This window comes from Aspergillus pseudoviridinutans (genome assembly GCF_018340605.1).
Source record: "Aspergillus pseudoviridinutans IFM 55266 DNA, scaffold_1, whole genome shotgun sequence".
NCBI classification, from domain to species: Eukaryota; Fungi; Ascomycota; class Eurotiomycetes; order Eurotiales; family Aspergillaceae; genus Aspergillus; species Aspergillus pseudoviridinutans.
In genome coordinates, this window is record NW_025091281.1 from 1128931 (window position 1) to 1144379 (window position 15449).

At 47.9% G+C, this 15449-nt stretch overlaps 2 protein-coding genes across 2 annotated transcripts; one reads left to right on the forward strand and one right to left on the reverse strand.

The window, feature by feature from the left end:
* Positions 1-6015: 6015 nt before the first annotated feature.
* Asppvi_000417 (putative C2H2 finger domain protein) lies at positions 6016-7130 on the forward strand (the record flags this gene model as incomplete). The annotated part of the gene is made up of 4 exons (XM_043296726.1): positions 6016-6069; positions 6203-6394; positions 6469-6548; positions 6605-7130. The coding sequence occupies 4 exons, from the start codon at positions 6016-6018 to the stop codon at positions 7128-7130; spliced, it is 852 nt and encodes a 283-aa protein (XP_043152661.1).
* Positions 7131-14009: 6879 nt separating this feature from the next.
* On the reverse strand, positions 14010-15151 carry Asppvi_000418 (sucrase/ferredoxin-like domain-containing protein; the record flags this gene model as incomplete). Its single annotated transcript, XM_043296727.1, has 2 exons — positions 14010-14732; positions 14795-15151. The coding sequence occupies 2 exons, from the start codon at positions 15149-15151 to the stop codon at positions 14010-14012; spliced, it is 1080 nt and encodes a 359-aa protein (XP_043152662.1).
* Between the last annotated feature and the right edge of the window lie 298 nt (positions 15152-15449).

Sequence of the window (15449 nt, forward strand, 5' to 3'; positions counted from 1 at the left end):
TCCAGACGCCTCACCGACACTTGGGAAAATGTTCCGAACGCAAATCATCAAAACAGCACCTGAAGTAGTAGGTTATCTTCATTATCAATTGATTATCAAGGCCGGTGCAACTGTAACCCTGTACCTGTTTGGATGAAGAAGGTTGGATCCGCTGGAAGAAATTCAAGTCTCTTTCGCTTCGGCTCAGCTTCCAATGAACATCTCAGTGCTCCTCTGAGCCTGTGATAGAGAAGTTGCCCAACAGGAAAGGCCGAGCCGAGCCGGTCGTCTTTGTGTGACGGTTGCCTAGATAAATATAACATAATCCACTCGAAGCAGTGCATAAGTCTACAAGATCCATGCAAGTCGGAGATTTTCATACGCTGGCCAAGAATGTCGAGTAGTGCGATGCACGGCTAGTGTAGCAATGCATGTTTCGCATCGTTGAGACAAAGAGGGGGAAGTGCTTCGTTAGTATTCTTCCTTCGGCATCGTACTACTAGCGGATAATCCATGCAGCCCAACATTAGATGGCCTGGGAGACGCAGAGAAGCTGCTGTGTCCCAGAAATTTTGTGTGGCCGATCAGGACCTTCAATATTGAGCCACAGCCTTCTTGGATGGCAAGGGAAGAGCAAGTGGCCAAGTACAGTACATGTTCCGTACCCAACGGCCTTGTTTCTGTCAATTGGCTGTCGACGCAAGGGGTCCGTAAGCCATTAAATGTCTCAATGCACGCTTGTGAAACAGGAGTAATACCTAGTTTCGCCCAGGACCAAAGCCCTTTAGTGCATTTTCACGGCAGAAAGTGGATGATCATAGAGGGTCTCTTCGATTCTCGGTTCTCGGATCGACCTTTCCAGGACAAACAGACGGGAAGGGAGGACTTCGACGACTGTGGCTGCAGCGACAAGTTCTCCTGTACAGTAGTTAAGTTGGTAGTGTGCGTCAAGCTAGAGATTGCAAAAATGCGGGGTATCGTTATACTTTCCTGATTATTGCTTCGACATTCAGCCCGCTTTCATATGAATGAAGATGGCCGACTGCTCCATAAGACGAGTGGCATAAGCGAAGAACACGAATCGCCAGCGGGAATCTTTGACCATGACAAATGGATCGAGAGATGGACAACAAGAAGCAGCAAAATAAGGTGCAATGAAGGAACACAACGGCCAAGGGTCTTTATTCCTCTCGAAGCGGAAAGCACGAATCCTTCTCACGAAACCCATCCTATTGCGATGACTTTGTTAGTTGGTCATATAATTGCAAACCAGCAGTTGGTCAGAGGAAGCGAAGGCAAAGCTCCCATTTGGTCATCAAGTACCTCTAAGTAGTTCTGACGGCCGACCGTTGCAATCCATTGGCCCTGACAGAACCACCGAACAGGTGCATAAGAAACCTATCCTGCAACATGAAAATTCCGATCTCCATTGCTATTGCTGCATGATCGTCCAGATTAGATCAGGTAATTGTAGAACGACATCTCTGTTTAGATCATCCGTGACGTAGTGACTGGTGAACCTCTTCCTCGGCATTTAATTACGCGAGCAATGACTCTACCTACGTCCTTAGGCACTTATCAAGCCTCCTCATCGCGAAGCTATTTGCATTGGAACCAATCAGAAGCAGTCATGCTTCGAGTGGTCTTTTGCTCTTTCGGCCCCTTGAAATCACTGTGTAAAGATCAGCGCCCTACGTAGACTTGCAGCGCGAGCACGATGCATCTATGCCAATGCTGCCATCTCATTGACGGGTTTCCGCGTCAGAGTGCACAAAGAATTTTAAGCGCAACGATTTGTAATTACAGATAAGCTGTGGCACAGCAGTATATTGCGCCACTTTAGAGTATTATGGGCTCTTAGTAGGATAGCTGGTGGTGAGTTTGGGTGGGGGACGGATGGGCTGCAAGTCAATCGGATTCCCAGATGGATTCGAACGGCGCAACTTGTCTTGTGAGGATAAGGAAAGGAGGGCAAACATGCACTATCTAGATACCCAGGAGTAGAGGTCAGTAAGCATCCTTCCTCGAGGATAAGGCATGCTTGCATTTGTCGTTGGATGTTCCTCGTTGAAGCTCTCTCACATGGTATCTGAGAATTTTGAGGTGAGCATACCCCAAACTGATCTTGACCCCCGACTAATCAGTGGTGCTTGGAAATAATTTCCATTAGTCTGCGTTTTGAAACAAGCAGGAGCATTAAGAAGTAAAACAAAATATCCTCATCACAATAGCATGACAAGGGAGGGATCTACATAGTACCCAACGAACGACATTTCGTAAACCCCGTACAACTAAATTTGTGGCTAGTCGTAAGGGATCACTTTTTCAATTCCCGAATATCCAGACACCGAGCAAATTGATTGCAACTTCGCAGGAATAAATTCAAGAGAGATTTTCACATTCCAGAAGACCGTGATTCACCATTCATAAGTACACACTGGGTACGCGGTACGCGTGGAATAAAGTAGTAGAAATTCTATTTGGCTGGCGGTGATGATCTGTCACTTTTCAACCCTCCAAGGGTTGCCTCGCCATCCTTTGTACACCGGTACAGAGGACCTTGTACATTGAATTTGGATAAAGTTGGGATCAACATTGGAAGACTGCTGGGTAAGCACAGGAAGGGTGAACCTTCCACTGATGAGGTTGAGATGTATCATTCCTTCAGGCATGAGTGAGGTTTTCCAACATATGATGCCTCCACTATATCCAATCTCCCGACCAGTCCAACACTAACCAGCTTCTTTCTTTTTCCCTTTCTTTTTCCTTTCCTTTTTCTTTGCTTTTTCAATTTTACTTCCAACCATATGGGCAGCATGCCATCAACGGCCCAACAGTCGGCCCCTGAACCAAGTGGACGCTTTGATCAAAAACCGAAAATATACAATTTTGCGACACCATATGGCGTCGGCACAGTAACCTTGGGTATGTGGCAACGAAGACTCTAATCAAGAGTCGGCCATTCGGCAATGGGAAGACCGTATTCCTTCTGACCGACTTCAGCAAAGACATCGGTAAACTCCGTATGATACCTGATACAACAATCCTCGAAATCTCGATAGACCACGTGTGAAATGTTATGCAGTATGAATACTGTTCAGTTTGCAGTGTCAGAATGGTCAGATTTAAGCTCTCATTTCACTATCGAATTCAGGCAATAAAGAACGTCGCTGATTCGCGGGCCTTAGTCGAGTAAGCAGGCCCGATAAGTTATTTACTAATACTCCCAAGTCCCGGAAATGATGCCGATCTGTTCTTCATAATCATGTCAGAAAGGCCATTCTTTATCCCTTGCTGGCACTGTCAATGTATGTCTGCTCTTTCTCGTTCTCGACCGTCCTTTGCGAGAGCGTCAATCATAGTAGTTGCGATTGCAGTCTGCCTCAGGCTGGCTTTTGTATTGCATACTCAGTGTCTGCCGGCTTGCAGCAACAATAATCACCTAGCTTTCCTGTAAAAAGGCGCATTGGATGGAGCTTGACACAAGCTGACAGGCTAGCTTCCTTTATCCGCTAGTGGGAGATTGGCTCCAAGCATTCCTAAGGTAGTGTATAAGTATGGATTATGGAAAGCCTTTCAAGGTACTAAGTGCTTATGTGGGTGACTGGGTGGTGCAGAGTACTACAGACCACAGAAGAGGTCCTTGAGGAAGTCGTCCCTACCCAGGTAGGCCCTGCTACTTTCATACAAATTACGAGCCTTCCAAACTGGTCGAACAAGCTAAATTACCTTAGTCTCCTCTTCTGTTCGATTGAACCTTATTATAACATCTTATGATCATTAAAGCCAAACATGACTCAGTCTAGTCATCCTGGGGTATGGAAATAGTAGCCTCAACAGCAGAGCCAGAAGTATACCACCAGTCGTCTTATCAGTAATTACATAGGTAAGGTCGTATTATTCTTGAAACCTATCCATGAATGGATTGGAAACCTTACCGTGCATACAATACAGATGAATCGGACAATCAAATAGGTTGTATTGCGCCATGCAGAAAGACTAGACCTTAATTGCGCTAGTTCAAGTCTCTTCCAAGGCCAGCTTCCATTTGATGCGAATTTATTGCTCCAGACAAGCCACCATTCTCCATTGACTAATACTGTACTCCCACTTAGTCTGTAAAGGGTCTAGGCCGGTATTGGGAACCCGGGTGGATACCTCCGATCCCCGCCAAATAACATTGACCGGAACACTGTTCAGTATCTAGTTAGCACTTTTAGGAGCAGTCGCACTCCAGAGTCAAGAGCCCTTATGGTCATGGCACTAGTACTCCGAGGAAACTAGACTAGAGTAGTAAAGGTATCTTGGTCTAGGTCGGGCCCACGGAGCAGTTTGAATAACTTACTGGAATGATAAAGTTACTAATATAGTGTCCCGTACTTAACCTTGGGTGTCACTATCAGGTACTTCCTAATATGGTAGCTGAGTACATTTATCGGTAGGTCCATGGATACAGCTGGAGGTACCTCAAAGTAAGTTACATAGGGACGTAGTCTGTAGGCAATCAACCTTTGTAAGACCATCTACGTTGACTATCTAAAAGGATGTAGCTACCTGGGATTCGTGTATCAATGTTCTCTTCTCTTCTCTTTTCTTTTCTTCCTTTTTTGCGTCCTTTCCACGACCTGTACAACGACAATACCAGGACAATCTTTAGGACCCTGACTATGGGACTGGACTACCCCAGCCTTGTCATTTCTCGCCCGCCCTACTCCGTACAGTATGGTAATGTTCCTGTAAAACATCCGAACTGACGGCTCCTCTTGTTTCCGCCATCGTTTCCCTCTGCGTTCTGGTACCATTGATCCATTACCTTAATATCCAAGTTATCTATCGCTGCACCTACAAGGGTATCTATCTACTACTCCGTGGTCTGTACCTCAGAATGGCTGACTCGAGACTACTAGCAGCCACCAGCCTTCCGGGGGAAATTGCCAAGTCTAGTTGTCCACTTAGGTAGCCTTGGTTAATGGTAGTTGATTATGGTCTGAGGTACCTATGGGTTCTAAAGGCAACTTGTACACTAATAATAATAATATTATTTTGATGTACATTATTACCTGATGATAAAAATACATGCTGTACGTCCTGCTCACTACCTAGAAAATAAAACCGATCGGAAATGAAAAATTTAAAAATAAAAATTAATAAACTAAAATAAAATAGAAACGAAAATTAAGAATTCAGACACTGAAAATCGTCCTGGCTTCCTCTCGATTTCCACTTCCTCTTATTCTCACCCCATTTTCCTTATTACCTCCCCCTTTCCATCCGATATCTGGATATTCTCTTATCCTTTTGAGTGTTCCAGTGCTGTTGTATCGATCGTTTGGGAGTACCTGTTTTATCTTTGGGTCTGCCTGGCTTGACAGCTGTCCCTCAGTGATATTGAAGTATAGAAGACACACCCGCCCGTATCACCAGTGCGTTACAACTCCACCCGACCAGACACCTTAATGTCTTCTATTTGTTATTGTTCGACTATATAACATCAACTATTACCACCACCACTATCACAGCACTTTCTCTTATTATGCTTCTACCTGGAATCGAAAGCATAGTCTCATCCAATTTCGCCATCAGCCCATCTGCTTGTACCGTCAGCGCATCGGGCAATCGTTTCTTGAGATTTTCTCGTGACTGTGTCTTGACTGCTTAACTTTCGAGTTATTAAAGCCGAGTATCTCCAGCCTTTGGTTGATACTAGCATTATTCTTCATTCTTTGTCCCCCTTGTCTGCCTTCAATCTGCTACTGAGTCTCCCAAGCAGATTCCTGTTCAACTGCCTCATTATCCGCCTACCACTTGTTTTGGATACCCTCTCCATGCTCGTCTTCATTTTAGGGCCTGTGACATTTATCTCCCTGGCATAATTCCTCGTAATATATCTGCCTCGACCTGCCTGTACTGCTTATCTCCCCACTCCCAACTTGTTTTTGCCAATTCCAAGTTGAGCCACAACCCCGCCAACCTCTATCTGGTCCACAGCATTTATTTGCATATCTACCAAAGTCATATCGATCCGTCGCAACAACCATGGCCCCAGGTGTTGGACGTGATTTCAATTGTTCCTGGGAGCACTGTGGAAAGGTGGGCTTCCCTCTATTTCTTACTGGGCCTTTTTCCGCCCTTGTTTGTTCCCATTCTGTTGGGAATCAATGATGCCAGCGGCTATTGTGAAGCCATTTGCGCTAACTAATGGTTTATCATTCTCGTCCTTCAGTCGTTCAACCGTAAATCCGATCTTTGCAGACACTACCGGATACATACCAATGAGCGACCTTATCACTGTACCGTCAAGGACTGCAACAAGAGTTTCATTCAGCGCAGTGCATTGACTGTACACTCAAGGACACACACTGGCGAGAAGCCTCATGTCTGTGATCACGAAGGCTGCCACAAGGCCTTTTCTGATGTAAGTCGATGATTACCATCATAAATTTGACCGTGCATTGCTTTCAGGGACTATTGCTAATGACAAATACGCAGTCATCAAGTTTAGCCCGCCATCGGCGGATTCACACTGGCAAGCGACCTTACATATGCCAGGAGCCAACATGCGAGAGAAGGTAAGCAATATGATCTTGCACCCAAGACTGCAAAGACCTCTGACATTCTGGTCTAGCTTCTGCCGTAAGACAACTCTAACCAAGCATCAACACCGTTCCCATCCGCCAGGAACAATGACCAGACCGCCATCTGAGGATGCAATGTCGGAGCAGTCTTACCAAGCCCCAGTCGCTGCTCCAATCCCAAACGACCAGTATATACTTGCTCAGCAACAGTATTACCACCAGCCCTCGACGCCGAGTCAGGACTTTTATCAACAACAAAGTCTGCCAGTGACTCATATTCCAGTGCACGATACGCCGCCAATGATGTCCCAGAATATCCCTGTCACGTCACCGCTTGATGTACAACACGCGCAACAGCAGTACATGCAGCAGCTCATGCAGCAGCGGTACGATACAACACACCAGAGCTATATGCCACCCGGGTTCCAGCAGCAGCAGCAGACATTTGTTGCGCAGCCTATGGCCGAAGGTCATCCGCTCATGATTTCGTACAATCCGAATTTTCACTACAAACAGCCGACCCGAATTTTAAATCAACCTGAAGGAACAGACTGGGGCTTCCTCGGAGTAGGTTGATGTGGCCTCGAGCTTGACCCTGGAATTGCAAATGGACTCTCAACGTTACGTTTTTGATATATTGCGACATGGATACCCCAGGCTTCTGCTCTTCCCAATGCCTTTGCGCCTATATTTGATCAGCAATTTCAATCTTCCTCTGTACGTCCTGTGATGCTGACCCCGACGCTGTCATGGATTTTTCTTCGAGGCCAGATGTTTTCGAGATATCGAGTAATTGTCTTATGCGTGCACTCGGAGTGCACTTGATCCACGCTTGATTTTAGCCCTTGCGACACTGTCTTGCATTTGATTACCCGATTTAAAAGGCTGGAGAGGCGTTCTGTCCTTATTGATACCATATGCCGCAAATTGAGTTTTGCGCTAACCCTGTCCCTTCTCTATCGTGGCTTTCCATAAGTTCAAATCCACCGTCTAATCCTATTACTATCTAATACCTACTTCAAAACCTAGGGACCTAGTATAGTTTACAACTTACCGGGTTCAAGGTGACTACTCGAGCCAATCAACAAATGATTTGAAGCCAGCGGTTGCCTTTCTTTGACACCAGTCGATTAGATGCAGCAAGAGCAAATAAAGACATTTGATAGTTGATCGCGTGAAACGGCAACTTTGTAGTTGGGAAGCCGAGCTCCAGGGCGCCGCTTCTTGATCTCCCACTCTCTCTTTCTGCCTTTTGTCCTGTTAGACACAACTCTTCTTTGATCGCTTCTGCTTGTGGGGCGCTGTAAATGTCATCCAAAATTGTTTCCTAGGTCCAGGGGCCTGTTACATTATTACTAAGTGAATCGCAGAGACTCCGAGTTAAGTGGGGCCTTTATCGAAAAAAAGGTCGCAAGTCGCGAGGATTCCAGTTTCCACCTGCCATAGACGGGAAGCGTCAGCCAAGCATCGCCACATCGGGAACGGTTTGTGGCTCCCACTTAGTGTCATGTAAGTAGACAGACTAATTCTTCTTTTTTCCCTCAGTAGAGAGATACTTGTTTCAGAATACAAGATAACGACTCATGTCAATGTTTGGCTGCTAACCTTGCGGCTCAGGATTTACAGAAGGCCAAATCTTTTCTCTGCTTGATACTTTACCTGCTGCAAATTCCATTCCATAGTGGAGGAGGGGGGCGCGACCAATTAGAATCCGAAATTCGATACCCAGCACTTCGTTCCCTACTCCAGCCAGCATCTATCTGAGGAACTAAGGAAGGTTTACCACGCCGCCACCATTGTGGCTTGCACGATCGACGGCACAAATCACCTCGCAATGGTTGGCCAAGGCTATACTTGGACACTCCTGCGGTCTGGGGTGTGTAGATGACTGGCGGGTTCGCATACATTACTTGAGACGAAGGGGAAAAAAAGTACATGCCGCTGTTGATCGTCCTCTCCTTACATTTCCGGATAAAGGATCCGCAAAGATGAGTTTTTCTGGATTTCTAGATTGCGACGAGAGGGGAATGAATAACATTCCGTTATTTCCAGGGGAGAGGGGAACATGAGAAATGAGAGCCAATAGAGGTAACACTTTCAATGACGGACACTAGTAGATTTGGGGCTTAGTCTAGTACAAGGATATGCCGATGGCCGATGAGAGTGAGGCATTAATGCTGCCTTAATTATCATGACACAATCACACAGCATACCCAGTGCAGACTGTGCAGTAGTTAGGTGGAATTACTATTTGGCTGGAGGGGGTTGAGGGTGATGGCTTATCTGCTGTTGCTTGCTTTATTTATTGATGACACTTTTATGCCACTAGTGACAGGAATAATGGGTTTCCACGCACCGATACTTTTTTGTGTACAGCCCAGGTATCAGCTTTTGACCCCGAAAAATACCGGATACGTCCATTAATCATACATAATTAGTTAGCTTAGTCTAGCTCCTACCAGGTGTTTCACTTTCACTAGGATCTAGGCCAAGACATTCTTACCACAACAATCAAACAGACAGGTCAAGTAGCATGCTGAAGACAGGAGACGTTGGGGCTATCCGACTATCCATACTCAGGACCCTAAAATCGGACTTTGTACGACTATGAAGGTCTAGATCCCATGGGGAGATAACTAGCGGTCTCCAGTGTGGACGGGGATTAGGGTGATCAATGTATCTCACACCTCTACGGAGTAGCGCACGGCATCAAGTCCAGCATCTTACGTATGTCTACACCTGACTACAGGGCGACCATAGAGTACGGAGTAATTGAGCTCAACTATCTCTGTCAGCAAGGATCATGCTGTCATGGGGTACCAGGAGATTGGAAGTCGAGTCTCATTCGCTCCCGGGGTCCCGACTCATCGTCGACACGAGAAAGGATGCTGCTAGCACAGACGGAGCTGACAGCTAGCTGCAGCTGTGGTTGCCTTAGGGCGCAACAGAAATCGCGGGGTTGTCAGCTAATCACCGCTCTTTTTTTTAGCCATAGCTACTAAGCTGTCAGTAGTGTTTGTGATATCTTACTGTGATTACCTTGCGTCAAGAAGACCTGGAAATCATTCCTGCGTTTGAACCTTGCTTATTATGATAAGTTGAAATAAACTTCGCTAGGTACTCCATGTCACCGAGAAGGCGCCTGATGCAGCAGTTCCCTTTGCAATCACGTGTGTCCACTGTGGGATGTTCAGTCGCGATGGAGAGTCCAGAGTCCCGTATGCAGGTAGAATAGCTTCAACTGTCACGCTGATTCTGCAATCCTGACTCCGACTTGAATTGGCTCTAAGGGGTAGTAGCTTAGTGAAATATAAGTAGAATGGACTCCTACTCTGATTGCGTTGTTCCACTGAATTTATGAAGCTGCAACAGATCTCACATTAATGCGTACCGTTGGTCATCATCCGTAATACCCGGTGTCCCGGCCACCTGGCCAGGAAAACTTTAGGTAAGCTTGTTCGAGTCAGAATGAGGCTAGACAGTTTCGAGCATATTAGTCTTTGTTGGACAATAACATTCCAGTAACTACTCTGTATCCTGTTCTTGATCATTTCCCCCTGACTCTCTCCGAGCCAACCTTCACGCTGGATCGACGTATCCACCCCGTATAATTGAGGCGGAGATACAGTTGAAAACTCGACCAGGGAGTATCAAATCAGATCAGACGGTCAATCTTGCTTAGCTTGGGCAAATTTAAGGAGCGCTCTATTAAGGTACGGGACGACAGGGGCCACGGCTTAACAATCCACAAGGGAACAATTGAGTTGTAGGAGCCTTGAACTGTTTCGGTGAGGTTAACGAGGCCACTAGCTGACCCCGAGGATTGGGGATGCTGTCTCATTTGATACTGAATGTACTTCGTACCGCATGGCTGATCGCTCCCTACTTCATAGCCACCGAACGTTACGCCGAGCATTCACATGTCCCTGTGTGCCATGTTTACACTGCCTGCTTCGTACTTTCTCACTGGCTTAATCTGAACACCTCATGCAGGGACTTGGACTGTTGGACAGTTCCGGCGCGTGGGAATATCGGCCAAGACGAAACAAAAGACGTGAAAATGGACAGGTAACGCGCTGACACACGGGCAAGTCGCAAGGCGAAGTAAAGTTTGTCTTGCTGGAGGCGTTACAAACTTTGGGCTTTTTGGGGACTCGAAATCATCGAATCAACAACGAGAGCAGAATCACCTGTTGCTATTTACCTTTTTGCTTCTGATGATCGAGCAAAGTGAAGCAATACTTGCTGGATGCTACAAATACCCTGAACTCTGATCTGGATAGAGTGCAAGAGCTTGGGCCATGCACTGGCCAGGACTGAAGTTGTAAGTTTGATCTCTAACTCTGTGATCCTGTGAGCCCACATATCAAGGTTCAGGACAGCTTGGCTCTAAGCTTTGTACAGGGACGGGTCCTACCACTTAAACTCCAGGCCGGCTCCATGGGTTTGCCTGTTGTGACCCACAATGTTATTTGACGGCTGACTCGTGTAACATGTGTTTCTGGTATTACAGAACGTACAGGACCGTTTTATTCTGTCGCGTGGTACGAGGTATACAAATTTACATACATACCCCGTACCTACTCCATACAGTGGCCAACCTCCACCTCACACTTCGATAATCAAACTCAAAAGTGCTGATTCTATACAGATCCAAGAGACAAGATAGTCCGCTGCGGCGAAGGCCGAGGACGCTTCTCCGAATATCTCCGTCGAAAGGTTAAGCTAACTCAGGTCCAGATAGGCCAAAAATCCCAGTACGAGACTTATGGCCTGCTTGTGCTTGAACTGTCTTGCCACACTTCCAGAGGAAATTGGTTCACCCGGTGTATCTCCGGAGTACCTCTAGGGTACTTGCTGTAGAGCTGCATATTATAGCTTCTCCAGCTTGTATCTCGTAGGTACATAGCTCGGAGAACCTGGTCAAGTACTTCCAAAATGTCGCAGCGAAGGCCGGAGAACTTGACTTTTGGTGGTGGCAACTGAGATTGAGTTGACTCTGCGGACGGTTATGCACGGCCAATCTGTTCCTACTGCTGCAGGCGAGGACGATTCCTGGAATACACCATAGGTGGAACCAGCCGGCAGATGAGGCAAAAGAATGTCTGGCATCGCGAAGATCTCTCGGCTTTCGGTGCCTTGATGCTCTGCGTCGTCATCACGATGATCTAGTTGTCTCAATGGAGTTGCAGGTTCCTCATGTGCCGGTTAAAAATGCCCATCTTTGCTTTTGCAATGGCAGATGGGGCGTGCATTGCTGGGCTCGTTATCGTCCTCGGCGTACATTCGGTGTTGACAATGTGATTCCTAATATCTGCTGTGCTCTTTCTAGGGCTCATCGTTCCACCCTATAGGATCAATGCCTTTGGATCTTCCCCCTATGCCAAGGTGGAGAATTCGAAGTCACTTTGCAGTACGATACAGCAGAAGACGTTTACCCACATCTAAATCTTGATACAGGGTCCAGAAAGGAGACCAGTCTCGAACTTCCCACTGCAGTCTGCACTGTGCACAGGATGGTTTGKTATTCGCGGGTTCCACCGAGTAACATCCACCTACGTACTTCGCTCAGGGTAATTGGATGCTGAGCCTATGGCTTGTCCGCGGATTCGCTATGAGATGAGATATCTACACGGGCCATGTGGACAAAGGTACGGAGTATTTGACGGGCATTAATGGCCTGCTCACCTCTCCATCTGCATCTCTCTATAACTTTTGACTTTGGTTGATTGAAACAGGAACCAGAATCGAGTTCCTGGGGATCGAAAAGTTAAGTGATTAAGCTTACGCAATCGGACGCCTTAAGCTTGTTTGGTTGACCGAGTCTAACCAGGGGGTTCATTGCTACCTGATTCTCTGTACCCGCTGGATCTATCCTTGCGCTCCCCCAAACCATCCCATCCGGGGTATCAACGTTGTACGACCCTCCCACAGGGTGAGCGGTCACACAATACAATGGATTGACAGTGGACAGTCACACAAGTCAAGTATTGTAACACGAATCCGTCTAGCTGTCCGCTCCACTTTGAAGACTTGTGTCCAACGGGCCGTTTAAACTTTGGTAGCCAAATGAGCTCCTAGATCCTGATATTGCAGTGACCTGTGTCTCCTTACTCTAGCAAGCATTGAAAGTGTTACTCCGTGTTGTAAATGGAATTTGCTTTCATGTAAACTGTGTCCAACTGACCGTACTGGAAGACCATAGTCCTAAAAGTAAGGTGTCTTGGGTACTTCACTGTGTCCGCCATACTCCGTAGAAATGGCCAAATATTGTGGCGTGACCAGCCGTCCAATCAGAGCATGGCAGTGTCATACCGTCTGTGAGTGCCTAAGGTTAAGGTAAGGTAAGGTAGACACTTAGCTTCCCGCCTCAGGCTCCATCCATCCAGAACAGCTAGCAAGCAAACTTTCCACAGTAGTACAGATTTCGCAAGTACACTAAGTACGACACTCCAGGTGAGATTATGATTTACAGGCAAATTTGCAAACTGCATCTGGCAAATCCATCCGTCGTCTAGATGTACCCATAACGGTATGCACTGCTTTTCTAGATTCGCCATCGAATACCCCATAGACTAGATCTTGTGGCTATGACCACGGCACCCGACACTCTTTTCGGAATATGGATACTCTTTAGCCACGCCCAATCTTACCTAAGAAAGTCAACTTCATATTCATGATTCAAGAGACTCACGAACCCAAGCCTCCGGGCTTCATGGCAGACGATCGATTAGCGAATCACCATTCAGCAGATAGTAATCTCGTCGACTGAAGGGGACCTCGGGGAACTTCGCGGGCTAATCTCATTCGAGTAAAATTTAACGAAAGATCCGCGCATGAGCGGTTCTGAGTGGTTTTCTTCGTGTTTACTAATTTGGGTGTTAGACTTGGACTTGGGAATGTGGCGTGGGGCCCGCGACTGGGGCAGTTAGTTATATTAGGAGCTCGTATTTGGGTAGGGGGCGGGGACTCTTTAGTTTGACATCTCGCTTCTGGCTTCTCTTGACACTTGAGCAGGTGATTGAGGCCGAGGTTTTCCGATCTGGTCTGGATCATACGGGGGAGATTACGATTATCGTTATGACTATGACCCCATGTCTGATGGTGTATGCTGTATGCTGTACAGTGTACAGTGTGCTCCATACTCCGTACAGATGCTGCATACCGTATTACCCGACCAGAGCGAAGATTGTGCAATACAGCATACTCTGGGGTAGTGGGATGTTGGAGCGTGGGGGTGCCACAGCGATAGTACGTGGTACTTTGCGATGGTGATTGCATAGCATCGTTAACAGCACAATGCCCTTATCCACGGCATAACTGATATGCAGATACTTTGTAAAAGCCCTCTTTGTGTATCGCGAGATGTGTGCCATACTCTATATGCGTCCAATGTCATGGTATCATCACAGTATACTTACAATCTACCCCAAAGGTCAAGCGTTCCCTCGTAGTCTACCAGCTAATCTTCCCTCGTTCGCGATCAAACCCGCCTCGAAGCTGCAGCCCAGGTTTGACCACCTTCCCCTGCAGGACCGTATACTTGACGATATTCTCGCAGTCCTCCGGCCGCACGCGCGCCAGCCAGATGCCCTGCGCCGCGCCCTCGTCTGCCTCGCCTGTCGTCTTCCCTTGCGCGTCCTGCCCCGGTTTCTCCTTGCGATACCACTCAAAGTCCCGCCGCCGGTAAACAATCACATTCGCTGCGTACTTGTGCCCCCCAACGTGGCTGATGAAGTAGATGCCCACGCCGCCAGGCCGCTCATCGTTCAAGTCGCGGTACAGCTCCAGGGCCCGCAGATGGCGCTCGAACTCGCGCCGCAGTAACGGGGCGGACTGCCCGCAGCGCGCGTCCCGGGTGCGCTGCGAGCAGAGAAGGATCACGGCTGCATGGCCGCAGGGCCGGGACCGCAGCGGAGTCAGCGAGCTGATATCCACTGGGGCGGGCTGCTCCTCGCCCTCTGGTCCTGTCAGGGGCTCCGGGATGCTTCCGAGCGGTGTGGTGGTCGTCGGCGCGCGGCTGACAAAGTACTTGATGAGGTCGGGCGCAAGAGCCGGAGTCACCTGCTCCACCACCGTGAAGGCGGGCAGGATCAGGACGTTGGTAGGCTGCTCGCCTGGCTCGTGGTGGTGATACTCGTCCGGCACGGGCATGTTGGACGCAGACAGCTTCAGATTCTACCAAATATACATTAGCAAGACTCATCCGTGAATGCTGAATGCACGGTGACATGACATACCCCATTGCTCGGCTCCAGTCCCCCCTTCTCGATCGCCTCCATCAAGCTGCCCTTCTCGTCCGCAACATCCCTCACCCAGTCTGTCTTCCCGGTCGCGACGAGCAGATGCGTCGCCCACCCGTTGACGTGCCCGTAGAGCTCATCTTCGTAGTCCACGTCGAACCTGGCGGGGTACTTCACCGTACACGACGCACAGTCGTGGAGGCATTCCTCCCCATCAACAGCCGGGTCGACCTTGGGGAACAACACATCGTGTGACGGCGCCTTGCGGAATTCATCGAAATCCCCGCTCTCCTTGGGGGAGCCGGATGGCGTCGAGCCAAACAGCGAAGCTCCTCGACGGAGAAAAGCCTGCATGCTGGTTTTGAATCAAAGTGCGCAGGTTGCATGCAACAATGCAATTGTTTTGGATGATTTGATCTGATTTTAATCAGATCTTATCAAGATTACGTTAACTCTTGTGCCAAGAACGGAAAAAAGACCGGCAAGTGGAAACTACGTACATAGTGTCTCACTCTCAGGTACGGAGGACGAAGCTATGCCGCATCTCCGATTGGCTTACGTCACGGCTATGTACATACCGCGACCAGCGAACGTGCGAATATTTTGACAGCATTAGCTACATTTAAGGAATGGAGGCCAAAGATATATTAGT